Source organism: Theropithecus gelada, chromosome 14, assembly GCF_003255815.1.
Source record: "Theropithecus gelada isolate Dixy chromosome 14, Tgel_1.0, whole genome shotgun sequence".
NCBI lineage: Eukaryota > Metazoa > Chordata > Mammalia > Primates > Cercopithecidae > Theropithecus > Theropithecus gelada.
In genome coordinates, this window is record NC_037682.1 from 115,309,874 (window position 1) to 115,322,039 (window position 12,166).

General features: G+C 39.6%; 2 protein-coding genes across 2 annotated transcripts; one reads left to right on the forward strand and one right to left on the reverse strand.

Moving 5' to 3' along the window:
• The first annotated feature begins 2,807 nt into the window (after positions 1-2,807).
• Positions 2,808-3,890, forward strand: LOC112607322 (olfactory receptor 4D5). Its single transcript, XM_025358444.1, has one exon. It carries the CDS (start codon positions 2,876-2,878, stop codon positions 3,830-3,832), a length of 957 nt encoding a protein of 318 aa, XP_025214229.1. The 5' UTR covers positions 2,808-2,875; the 3' UTR covers positions 3,833-3,890.
• Positions 3,891-6,130: 2,240 nt separating this feature from the next.
• LOC112605748 (olfactory receptor 6T1) lies at positions 6,131-7,102 on the reverse strand. The gene is given in 1 exon segment (XM_025355586.1): positions 6,131-7,102. A coding segment is annotated over 1 exon segment (972 nt).
• Between the last annotated feature and the right edge of the window lie 5,064 nt (positions 7,103-12,166).

Below are 12,166 nucleotides of genomic sequence, written 5' to 3' on the forward strand. Positions count from 1 at the left end.
CTTTGATTCTTTGTCAAAGATCAGTTGACTATATTTCTGTTGATTTATTTCTGAGCTCTCTCTTCTGTTTAACTGACCTATGTGTCTAGCCTGTTGTCAATAACACAGTGTCTTGATTACTATAGCTTTATAAGTCTTGAAGTCTAGTGAAGTTTGTCCTCCAACTTTATTCTTCTCCTTCAATATTGTGTTGGTTATTCTACATGATTTGCCTCTTCATATAAACTTTAGAATCAGTTTGTTGCTATTCACAAAATAACATTCTGAGATTTTTATTGATATTGCATTGAATCTATAGATCAAGTTGGGAAGAACTGACACCTTGATAATATTGAAGCATCTTATGCATAAACTTGAAATATCTCTCCTATTATTTAGTTTTTAAATTTCTTTTATCAGAGTGTTGTAGTTTTTCTCATGTACATTTTGTACGTATTTTGTTAGATTTCTCTCTAGATTTTCAGGTGTTCATTTGCCCTGTGACCTCATGTCTCTGCTTGGTCTAAGAAAAGCCATTGACTTTCAGTTTATTCAGCTTTTTCTTGTTTTAAGGGTAGGAGTATTGACTTTCAAAGTCTTACATGTTGGAATTGAATCTGAAAATTCCAAATTATTTGTGTATTTTAGAGACACAAATTTAGTTTTAATGTTATTAAAACTAAAGCAAAACAAATACATAGAGATGAATAAGGGAAATCAAGGAAGCATGGGTTAAGCGTAAGTTCTGGGAACTTCAAGTAGTTTGATGTGCTCTAGATCATAGTTTATGTGTGAAAGAGGCTACATATGTGTATTAGTCCACTCTCACACTGCTATAAAGATACTACCTGAGACTGAGTAATTTATTTAAAAAAAGAGATTCAATTGACTCACAGGTCCAAATGGCTGAGGAGGTCTCAGGAAACTTACAATCATGGTGGAAGGCAAAGGGGAAGCAAGGCATATCTTACATGGTGGCAGGTGAGAGAAAGAGAGCAGAGGAACTGCCACTTTTAAACCATTAGATCTTGTGAGAACTCCTTCACTATCATGAGAACAGCACAGGGAAACCATCTCCATGATCCAATCACCTCCCACCAGGTCCCTCACTTGACATGTGGGGATTACAATTCGAGAAGAGATTTGGGTGGGGACACAGAGCCAAACCATATCAATATGGTTTGATGAAACCTAATAGGTGGGCAGGTGTTGGAACACTCCTATGCAGAGTGTTACACACTTACAGATGCATTAAATCGTTGTGGCTTACTCTTTAACTCCTTAGTATTTAGCACAGTGCCTAGTAAGTAGAAGGTGCTGAATAAATGTTTGCTGAATGAATAGACAAAGGAAAGAAAATATCATTGAAATCCATACTTAATATTAAGTTAAATTGAAATGACACTTACATTTCTATTCAGGAACATGCAGGCTTTTATTTTAGAGTTTGTTTAGTCATCTTTCCGAGTATGTTTTAAAATACTTAAGTGTATAAAAACACCCCTTTTATTTTGAAGGTTTCCAAATGTCTAGGTAGTTCTGCATTTTTAGATGGTGGTTTTAAAATTTTAATTAATATTTACAGCTTCCTCTTGCTGCTTCCCCTATGAATAAAAATTATTCTTTGGGTAATGTCTCTGAAATTAATATTGACATTCAAATGATTCGGAAGTGGTTTAATATTCTTGTTGCCTTCTCCTGTGTTTCCCCGGGGACTATAGTTTCTCTGTGTTTCCCAGAGCCACAAGACAGGAAGCTTTTTCTATCACATGTTTTCTTATCTAATTTTAGAGAGACTAGTAGTTCTTCACTACCCTTTTAAAGTGCAGGGGGCAATGATTTCTTTTCTTTTCTTTTTCTTTTTCTTTCCTTTTTTTTTTTTTTTTTTTTTTAAAACAGAGTCTCACTCCGTCTCACAGGCTGCAGTGCAGTGGCGCGATCTCAGCTCACTGCAGCCTCCGCTTCCCCGGTTCATGTCATTCTCCTGCCTCGGCCTGCGGCTCATCCCATTTTTCAATTTTTGAGTTTTTGAGTAGCTGGGATTACAGGTGCCTGCCATCACACCAGGTAATTTTTGTAGTTTTAGTAGAGACATGGTTTTTCCACGTTGGCCAGGCTGGTCTCGAACTCCTGACCTCAGGTGATCCGCCCACCTTGGCCGTCCCAAGTGTTGGGATTACAGGCGTGAGCCACTGCGCCCGGCCCCAGTGATTTCTATTCTGCATCCTTACCCGTGGCTTCAGTATCCTGCTAGGCCTGAAAATGTATATCCAAGATAGAGCTATATCAGAAGGCAACTGAATATTTATTCAGGACTATAATGTACAACTTGCACTTTCTGTTGTTTTGGGATAAATATTAGAGATATGTCAACCCATGGAAGCTTCGTCTGAATGTCTGGCTTGGAGGGATGCATCAGGTTTTCTAAATTAAGGCCATATGTAGTATCAAATATTAAAGTAAAGGAAACTTTGAGGACATTTTGGTTAATTTTCTATCATAGAGGAGGGAAGTGAGGCTTAAAGAACTGCAGATAATTGTTTCTGTTTACACAACTAGTTACTGGAAGAATCGAAATTCATTTTCAGTTTAACACTCTCTTTTCTACATCCCATTTTTCAATTTTTGAGGACTTATTCTTTTTGATTCTCGTAAACCAAAAATAGTATGACTGCTATCCGGAGTTTTATGCCTTTGGAGTTTGATATCACCAATACATGATGTTCAAATGCTTGGTGTCCTGCAGAACCATTTACAACATTCTCCTTATGGAAAATGAAAGAGTGAAGAATTTCACAGAGGAAGCAGAGGGAATTATTTTAGAGAAATTTGCAGATCCCTTGAATAATATGTCCTTTTTTCTTAGCAGGTTCACTGACAAGATCATACCAACCAGATGAATCCAGCAAATCACTCCCAGGTGACAGGATTTGTTCTGCTGGGGCTCTCTCGGGTTTGGGAGCTTCGGGTTTTTTTCTTCACTGTTTTCTCTGCTATGTATTTTATGACTGTAGTGGGAAACCTTCTTATTGTGGTCATAGTGACCTCTGACCCACACCTGCACACGACCATGTATTTTCTCTTGGGCAATCTTTCTTTCCTGGACTTTTGCTACTCTTCCATCACGGCACCTAGGATGCTGCTCGACTTGCTCTCAGGCAACCCTACCATTTCCTTTGGTGGATGCCTGACTCAGCTCTTCTTCTTCCATTTCATTGGAGGCATCAAGATCTTCCTGCTGACTGTCATGGCGTATGACCGCTACGTTGCCATTTCCCAGCCCCTGCACTACACACTCATTATGAATCAGACTGTCTGTGCACTCCTCATGGCAGCCTCCTGGGTAGGGGGCTTCATCCACTCCATAGTACAGGTTGCATTGACTATCCAGCTGCCATTCTGTGGGCCTGACGAGCTGGACAACTTTTATTGTGATGTGCCTCAGCTGATCAAATTGGCTTGCACAAATACCTTTGTCTTAGAGCTTTTAATGGTGTCTAACAATGGCCTGGTGACCCTGATGTGTTTTCTGGTGCTTCTGGGATCCTACACAGCACTGTTAGTCATGCTCCGAAGCCACTCACGGGAGGGCCGCAGCAAGGCCCTGCCCACCTGTGCCTCTCACATTGCTGTGGTGACCTTAATCTTTGTGCCCTGCATCTACATCTATGCAAGGCCTTTTCGGACATTCCCCATGGACAAGGCAGTGTCTGTGCTATACACAATTGTCACCCCCATGCTGAATCCTGCCATCTATACCCTGAGAAACAAGGAAGTGATCATGGCCATCAAGAAGCTGTGGAGGAGGAAAAAGGACCTTATTGGTCCCCTGGAGCGCAGACCCTTACCTTAGCAGAGGCAGTCACCTGAGAATCTGAAAGATGCTTCAGGGTATTAGCCTGCTGGATAGGACCCTCAAAGTAGACAAAACTCTATGCCTATTGCTTCTCCATTGTTCTTAACCTCAATCAGGTTCTGGTGACCTGAACTCTTAGCCACAATAGAAGATGGGATGAGTGTCTTAGAACTGCTTCTAAGTGCCTCCTAGATAAAAAGTACCAAGTTCTATGCAGAACTGTTTGGCTCAGAGACCACCTTCCCAGGTAAGAATGATGTTGGCATTGCTGAGAAAGTTTCAACTAGTAAATCTGGTGTCTTTTTCCTGATGTCACTTTTTGGACACAAAATACATTGGAAGACCTTATAATATTTTTAAAATTCTTTGAGACAGGGGTCCTCTTGAAATATTGGACCCTGAGTCCCAGTGGAGACTGATGGATTGATTGAATGTTCGCCAATGAAGAAAAAGGAAATTACCTTGGGCAAATCACTTTCTTCTTCATAGTTTCCTGGGGTCACTGTTGTTGCTATCAGTGTCATCATCATCATCATATAAATAACATTTAGTTAGAACTTACGATGTTCCAGACACATCCAAAAACCAGGTGATTTACCTTTATTATTTATTTTAATTTTCTCAAAATTCTTAGGAGGTAGGTATCATCTTTACTTTAAACATGAGTCAATTACAAGTTAGAGATGTTAAATAACTTACTTAAGGCTCCAGAGCTTGTTTTCTGGAATCCAACCCAAGTCTATACAACGTCAGAGCCCAAGTGCTCAACAATACCTAAAACTTCTTATAGATTCTAAGGATCTGTGGGTTTATGTCATCATGGATAGAGTTTATATCATCATGAGTTATACTGACGTCATAGATAGACTTGGCGTTGGATTCATTTTTAAAAATATGACTTGGTCATTCACTCCCTTACAACCACTCAGAGGCTTTCCATTGCCATAAAAAAAATCCACATGACTGTTATAGATAAGATGTTGTCTGACCTGGCTTCCACCCACCTCTCCAATCTCACTTCTCTAACTCCACTCTTTTCTAACCCTCTATTTACATTTACTTCTGTCAGTCTCTCCTTACTTCTTGAGTTTGCAAATACTCTTTGCTACCTCTGAGACGCTCTTCTCTTCATCCTTGCCTGGCAAACTCTTGCTCAATCTCAATCCTGGGTCTAAAGGTCTCTTCCTCAAAGACGTGTTCGCTGATCTTTAATCCAAATTAATTTGTCCTTATTAGTTTCTCTAACAAAACTCAAAAATATTTATCACAGATTTCAATTACATACTGATTTATGAATTTATTTATTAATATATTTTGTCAGTCATCACCCACTATGCTCTAAATTCTATAAAAGAAAGAACCACGTTTAGCTTACTTAATACTGTATTCTCCAAGCCTAGCACCACAGCCTAGATGAGGGTACAGCAACATAGGCGCCTCATGTCAACACTGAGTAAGGATTTACTATTGAGTTTGTAAGTAGCCTGACCCTGCACTTACACTCCCCTGAAAGTGCATGTCTCTTTAAAATGTATTCTGTAGACATCTCCCTTGGTTCACCCTAGTTGGAGCCTTGCCTGGCACAGTGTCTGAAACATATTAGAGATTTAATAATATTTCTTAAAGGAATGATTAAATGATTGTTGCCATATTTGAGTTTGTTAGTAGAGTTTGACTTAGGAATTAGGGCTATCCAAATGTTTCACTGGTCTTAACATTCTTCCTTTGTGAGATTCCTATAGGAGCTGCTAGTTACATAGGGAGCAATAACAAACGTGAACCAGAGAACCATTTATTACTGCAGCCAGAATTGGATTTTCTAATAATACAGAGGTTCTGGTTAATTTTATTTGCAATACCCAGTCTAGTTTGGAAGACCTCAGAGGCCCTTTTACTCCCCACTGAGCTCCAAATTTGAATCTCCATATTTCAGCATCTTCTGATTGGCTACATGACACAGGAGACTGATGCAGTAAGAAAAGTGTTTAAGCACACACATGAAGAGAAAGAGGAGCCTTCCTGTATGCAGGTCACATGCTCACATGTGCTCTCCAATCCAGGGATCCCACTTGAAAGAAATTTAACCAATTGGATCAGCCTTCTCTGTGGGGAGGAGGAGGCACAAGGAAGGTTGTAGGGAGGGAAAATGAAGGTTTACCACCATATATCATGTTGTATATTTAAGAAGACTGTTCTTTCATTAGCTGAGAAAAGTGCACAGTGTTGCCTACATCCCTTAAACTTCCGCACAGTTAAAAATTTTTCAATAAACATTTAATCTCCCATTTAATGAGATCATTTCCTTTGACTTGTGACCCTCAGTTTCATCACAGCAGTGAGCCTGAGCCACCCCAGGGCGTCTCTCAGTGCTTGCTGCGCCTTGTCATTGCGGAGAGTGAAGATGAATGGGTTCAAGAGGGGTGTGATGATGCAGCTCAGGACGGAGGCACCTTTGCTGAGCAGTTTGGACTGAGCCTCTGACATACGAACGTCGAGAAAGATGGAACTGCCATAGATGATGACCACCACTGTGAGATGCGAGGCGCAAGTGGAGAACGCTTTCCTTCGCTCAACAGCTGTGGGAGCCCCGAGAACAGTGGCAAGAATGCAGGCACAGGAAACTGAGGTCAGAGTCAGTGAGCCCAGTAACACTGATGTAGAGAGCATGAAGGTCACCATTTCCAGCAGATGGGTGTCCCCACAAGAGAGCCTGAGCAAGGGCCAACTGTCACAAAAGAAGTGGTCAATTCCATTGGGGCCACAGAAAGGCAGGCTGGCCATGAGGACAGTGGGGCAAAGGACCCAGAGGAATCCAGCTAGCCAGGAGGCCAGCACTAGCTGGGAACAGACATGGCCACTCATCAGGGTCTCCTAGTGGAGTGGTCGGCAGATTGCTAGGTAACGATCCAGAGACATGACGGCCAAGAGGAAGAAGTCAGTGGTGCCTAGAAAGAAGTAGAGGTAGGACTGGATGATGCAGCTGACAAATGAGATGGTGTGATCCCTCGTGAGGATGACGACAAGCATCTTGGGAACCACAACAGTTACCAGCAACAGCTCCAGGAAGGATAAATTCCGCAGGAAGAAATACATCTGTGTGTGCAGGCGTCGGTCTATCCAGCTGAGCACAATAATTAGCAGGTTGCCTATGGCTGTTACAATGTAGGTGGTCATTAACCCCAGGAACATCAGGAACTGTAGGAGGTGGCCACTGGGAAAACCCAGAAGAACAAAGCTTCTTACCTGAGTCCAGTTTTCAGGGTTCATCTTCAGTCAGCTGCAGGGGAAATGGAACAGAACTCTGTAACTGGTCTATAGCTACCAATCGTCATTTAACCAATCGGTAAAATAATATTGAATACCCAACACTTCCTTACATTCTGAGAATATGGTGATCTATATTTTGGTCTGCAAGTGATGCACAAAGAGAGAAACAAATTACAATAGCAAGCAGCATGGCAATATTGAACATCAATTATGTATCCGAAAATTTACACTGTGCACAGTATCTCTTCTCCCAGCTACTCTTAAAACTAGGTTTTACTGTTTTCAAAGGTAAGAAAAGGGAGTTTGAGTGACTCGTCTATGATCAGGTAGGAAACAGGTGGTAGAGGCAGGATTTCATACCGAGCTTCTGTGGCTCCGACGCATGCTACTGATACCGTCGTGGTAAGGCAGAGAACCGCGTGAGTAGTGTGGTCTTAGAGCAATCCAGAGGAGTAGAGGGGTCAGAGAAGACTTTGCAGAATAAATGCACCATGAACACATTTTACTGGTATTAAGAACTCTTATTTTAGTGTTTATGGTCCTTCTGTGTCCCGGCTTGACATAAAACAACAGAATTTAAAAATCTGGGCTCTTGGTATCCTCAGAGATTTAATTTTCATTAGTCAGCCACGAAGCCAAATAGGACTGGACTGTGCAAAGCCCTAGTCCTGTCATAAAGTGTTATTTTTCTTTTTTCTTCCCCTATCCAGACTCCTGTAGAATGCTAGAAATCCTTCTTTCTGGTGGAACGCTTCCCAGCTTCTCTCAGCTTCAGCTCACTCAATATTCTAACAGTATAAAATGTGGAATAAGGGAGAATGGTCTCAAAGGAGATGGTATATATCAACCTGCCTTCTCAACTTTTGCCTTAATTTGGAGATATGTTCATCTTGTCCTTGGAGCTTTTGGAATCCTGTAAAACGTATCTACATGTTTTGAAGGACTGGGTTTCATTAGCCAATTAGAGATCTTGGGTTTTTTTTTTTTTTTTTTTTTTTTTTTTAACATCTAGCACCAAATACTCAGAATCACATAGATTCGGACTAATTAGGGAAAATGGAAAATATTCTAAGACAAAAAGAATGAAAATGAGCATCAAGTGACATTGTTTAATTGACAAGGAATGAAGTGTTGAGAGTTTAGACAGTTTCACTGAGGAATATCTATGACTTCAGACCAACAGTGTTAAAGAAGAGGAGCACAGACATTCTCCGTTCTGTCTGAAGCTACTTTAACAGATAGTATTGAACCGAGGCAAGGAATCCAGGTTTGAAGGATGAAGAAGAGAGGCATGTTCTGTTTACATCCATTTTGGAAAGAATAAGTCTGGCATTTAAGTAGCTAGGTAATACTAATGCTTCATTCTGCTAGTCTAGGGCTTGCGTCTCCAAAATCAAAGAAATACCATAATAAAACCCAGCAAAGGAGGCCAGTGCACTATTTCAGGATAACATAATCATTTCAGACTAGGACAATGTGCTACTGTGGCTGTTTTCAAAGCATCAGGTAAATATTATTAAAAGTAACTTATGAAGCCGGTCAAACACACAAAATCAGTTTGTGGCTACTGTTACAAAATATATGCACTAAAGTCTGTTCTCCAGCCTCCCTTTGCCAACCTGAATAACTGCTTATCAGTTCTGGAGAGCCTCATCAGTGGGCTGGCTGTCTCTCATAACGCCAGACCATAACAATATCATCTCTATATATGCATGTTTAAAATTTTGTCATTTTCAACCTCAAAATAATCTTAATGCCTTAAATCATTTGCTTAATGTCACACAGTTAGAAATTGTTTTATTATAGTTGCAAATGGTTTTTGTTCCTATGTATTTTGCACTAAAAATACTGCTTAACAAGATGAGAATCAGTGAAGGGCATTAGAACTTTGAGGGGTGTACATGCACACATTTTTGATGGACATAATGATCTAATTTACACAATTAGATAACTATTATTATTATCCACTTTACAATTGAGCAAACTAGAACAGTGTGGGAAAAAGAAAACCCACCCTCAAACATAAAGCTAAGATACACATCTAAGCTTATCTGACTCTGGTGTGTGTCTATGACACTAGTAGATAAGACCATGAAACTTGAACCTATCAAGGGAAAAAAAAGGATATAGATTTAGAATGCTGTAATATAATGATGCTCCTAATGATAACAGCTAGAGCTTACTGAGTAGTTACTATATGCCAGAGACTTTCTATTCATTTCATTGTGAAATGTGTCAGCAACTATACAAGGTAGACATTATTATTCTCTCCATCGTACAGGCAAGGTTTAGGGTTAGAGGGATTAACGACCCACATTAATGAGTAGTGGAGTCAGTGAATAAAATTTTAGCAGTCTGATTTCAGAGCCTGAATTATTAACTGCTAAACCACAATATCTTATATGAGAGAGTTTGTGATTATAAATTTGATTTGATATCAATTTCCACTTGTCATCATACTTCATCTGTCAACTAATGATAGGAATTCTACATATAGAAATGAATTGTTAGAGTTTAAAGATTTGATCCTGATAAAATGAAAACATCCCCCAGGATATGGGATAGATTGAGTTTTATCCAAAAGTCTTTCAGCGCCTCCTCCGGAGCAATGGACAGTAGATGTTATAGTCCTAATCACCACTCTCCATTCCCAGAAGATGAAGACACCCCACCATATTGAATAAGTTGTTGAAACTTGTTTCCTCTTGTCCTTCAAGTTCTATTTTAGGATGTGCTGCATTGATATCACATAGAAATGGAAGCATTTTACCTGGCAACAAAGACGAAGTGTTAATTATACTTTCTTTCCTTCCTCTCCCTCTCTCTCTCTCTTTCTTTCTTTCTCTCTCTCTCTCTCCTTCCTTCCTTCCTTCCTTCCTTCCTTCCTTCCTTCCTTCCTTCCTTCCTTCCTTCCTTCCTTCCTTCCTTCCTTCTTTCTTTCTTTCTTTCTTTCTTTCTTTCTTTCTTTCTTTCTTTCTTTCTTTCTTCCTTTCTTTCTTTCTTTCTTTCTGATGGGGTCTCGCTCTATCACCAGCCTGGAGTGCAGTGGCACGATCTCGGCTCACTGCAACCTCCATCTCCCGGGTTCAAGCGATTCTCCTGTCTCAGCCTCCCAAGTAGCTGGGATTACAGGCATGTGCCACCACACCCAGCTACTTTTTGTATTTTTAGTAGAGATGGGGCTTCACCATGTTGGCCAGGATGGTCTCGATCTCCTGACTTTGTGATCTGCCTGCCTCAGCCTCCCAAAGTGCTGGGATTACAGGCATGAGCCACCGCACCCAGCCCCATACACTTTATTTCTAACCACTAACCAGTTATAGATCCAGAAGCACATATAAATACATACTTATTTTATCAGTTCTCAGTAAGTATTCCCTTATGGCATTACTACATTTTGCTTGTTTTCCTACATTTGATGGAATCATCAAAATCATCCTATCTCCCTTTTGTAAGATGGAACTTCCCTGCCAGGGCATACCATACACCTTCCTCAAGTCCTTCATCCACCTGGACTAATTGCTTATGTAAATTTCTCGTTGGCTGACTGATGTTTGGTAATGTGTGTATTTAGTCTGCCTAACCTTCTTACCTCTCAGTTTGCAGTCCTTTCATGCCTTCTTTTGCCAAATCCCTCCCATTTTACTGGCAACTCTATTGCTTGCTTTGTTTCTCTTTCCCCTCTGTAGATGTACTCTGGGAATCTTGAAGTTTAAATGGATTTTACAACTTATTAATCAAGGGTGAATTTAGGTTTATAGAATTTTTTTCCTAAGAGTATGGAAAACCTGCATTGGAATCACCTGGTATGTTTCTTAAAATTGCTGATTTCTAGGCTCCACCTATAAAATTGCAATTATTCTCAGGGTTTAGGGCTCAGGAATATAAATTTTTATCAGTTTATCTGGGTTATTCTTATTTAACCAAAAGGTTGAGAAATACTGGTTTTTGCGAGAAGGAAAAATGTTGAGCAGGTTTGAGTATTATTAGGGTAAAGGACTGAGGTGTAAGGGAGGGATAGGTTGAAGGTCAGATCTAGAAGAGCCTGCATGTGGGAGGCTGAGGTTTCTAAACTAAAACCATCACCAACTTTTTAATGTGGTGATAGAACTAAATATCTGACCCAGAGCAGCAAAAAATCTAGCTTTCTGAATTCTCACAACATGTGTGGATGGCTGTCGCAGGCTCTAATATGTCCACAGGCATGCAGAGGCTTTTTTTTTTTTTTTTTCAGGTGTGAGCTAGCAAAGTACTCTAACAAGGGTGAGATCGCACACTTGTTATGTGCTGGATAACCTACCAGGTATGGGAGGCACCTAGCAGAATGAGCTGAATAAGTTACTGAGGAGCTCATAGTATATAAGGGTTAGATACATGCAAATGATAAATTCCATTCTAACTCAAATTCCACGAGCCTTTAAACTCATCAGGTTGCAATAGTTTTTTAACTTAGCAAATAGTATGCTCTGTTCTTGCCATCTTCAAAGCAGGATATACTTATGTAATGACTATAAATATATTTTGAGCAGTAGTTTGATAATCCTTGTAATCTTATTTTCCTATTGAAAAATTCAAAATGTTTTTTCTAATCTCCATTGATCACCTGGGTACAAATTGTACACCCAGATGATCAATGGAGATTAGAAAAAATATTTGAATCATACTTATCATTAAATAGGACAAATAAAAAATTATATTCTCATTTATATATATATGTCAATTAAACCCATGACAAAAGTAAAATCATGGTATCATGGGGGAAGAGAAAATGAAGGTAAAAATTTTTTTTGGAGTCAGCATGGGACATTTCAAAAGGTTAGTAACATTTAACTGGGTGTTTATAGAATAAGTTTTTTTCCAGACCAAGTGGACACAGAAGTCTTTTAGGTTTAGAGTAGCCAAATACCAAATATTTTGAGTTTTTAAATAGGAAAATAAGGTTATGAAGATTATCAAACTACTGTTCAAAATATACTCATAGTTATACATAGTACATCCTACTTTGAAGATAGCAAGAACAGAGCATGCTATTTGCTCAGTTAGAAAACTATTTCAACCTGATGA

What these genes read in the sequence shown, in the direction of transcription:
- LOC112607322 (XM_025358444.1), top strand. Translation starts at nt 2,876, where the DNA reads ATGAATCCAGCAAATCACTCCCAGGTGACAGGATTTGTTCTGCTGGGG.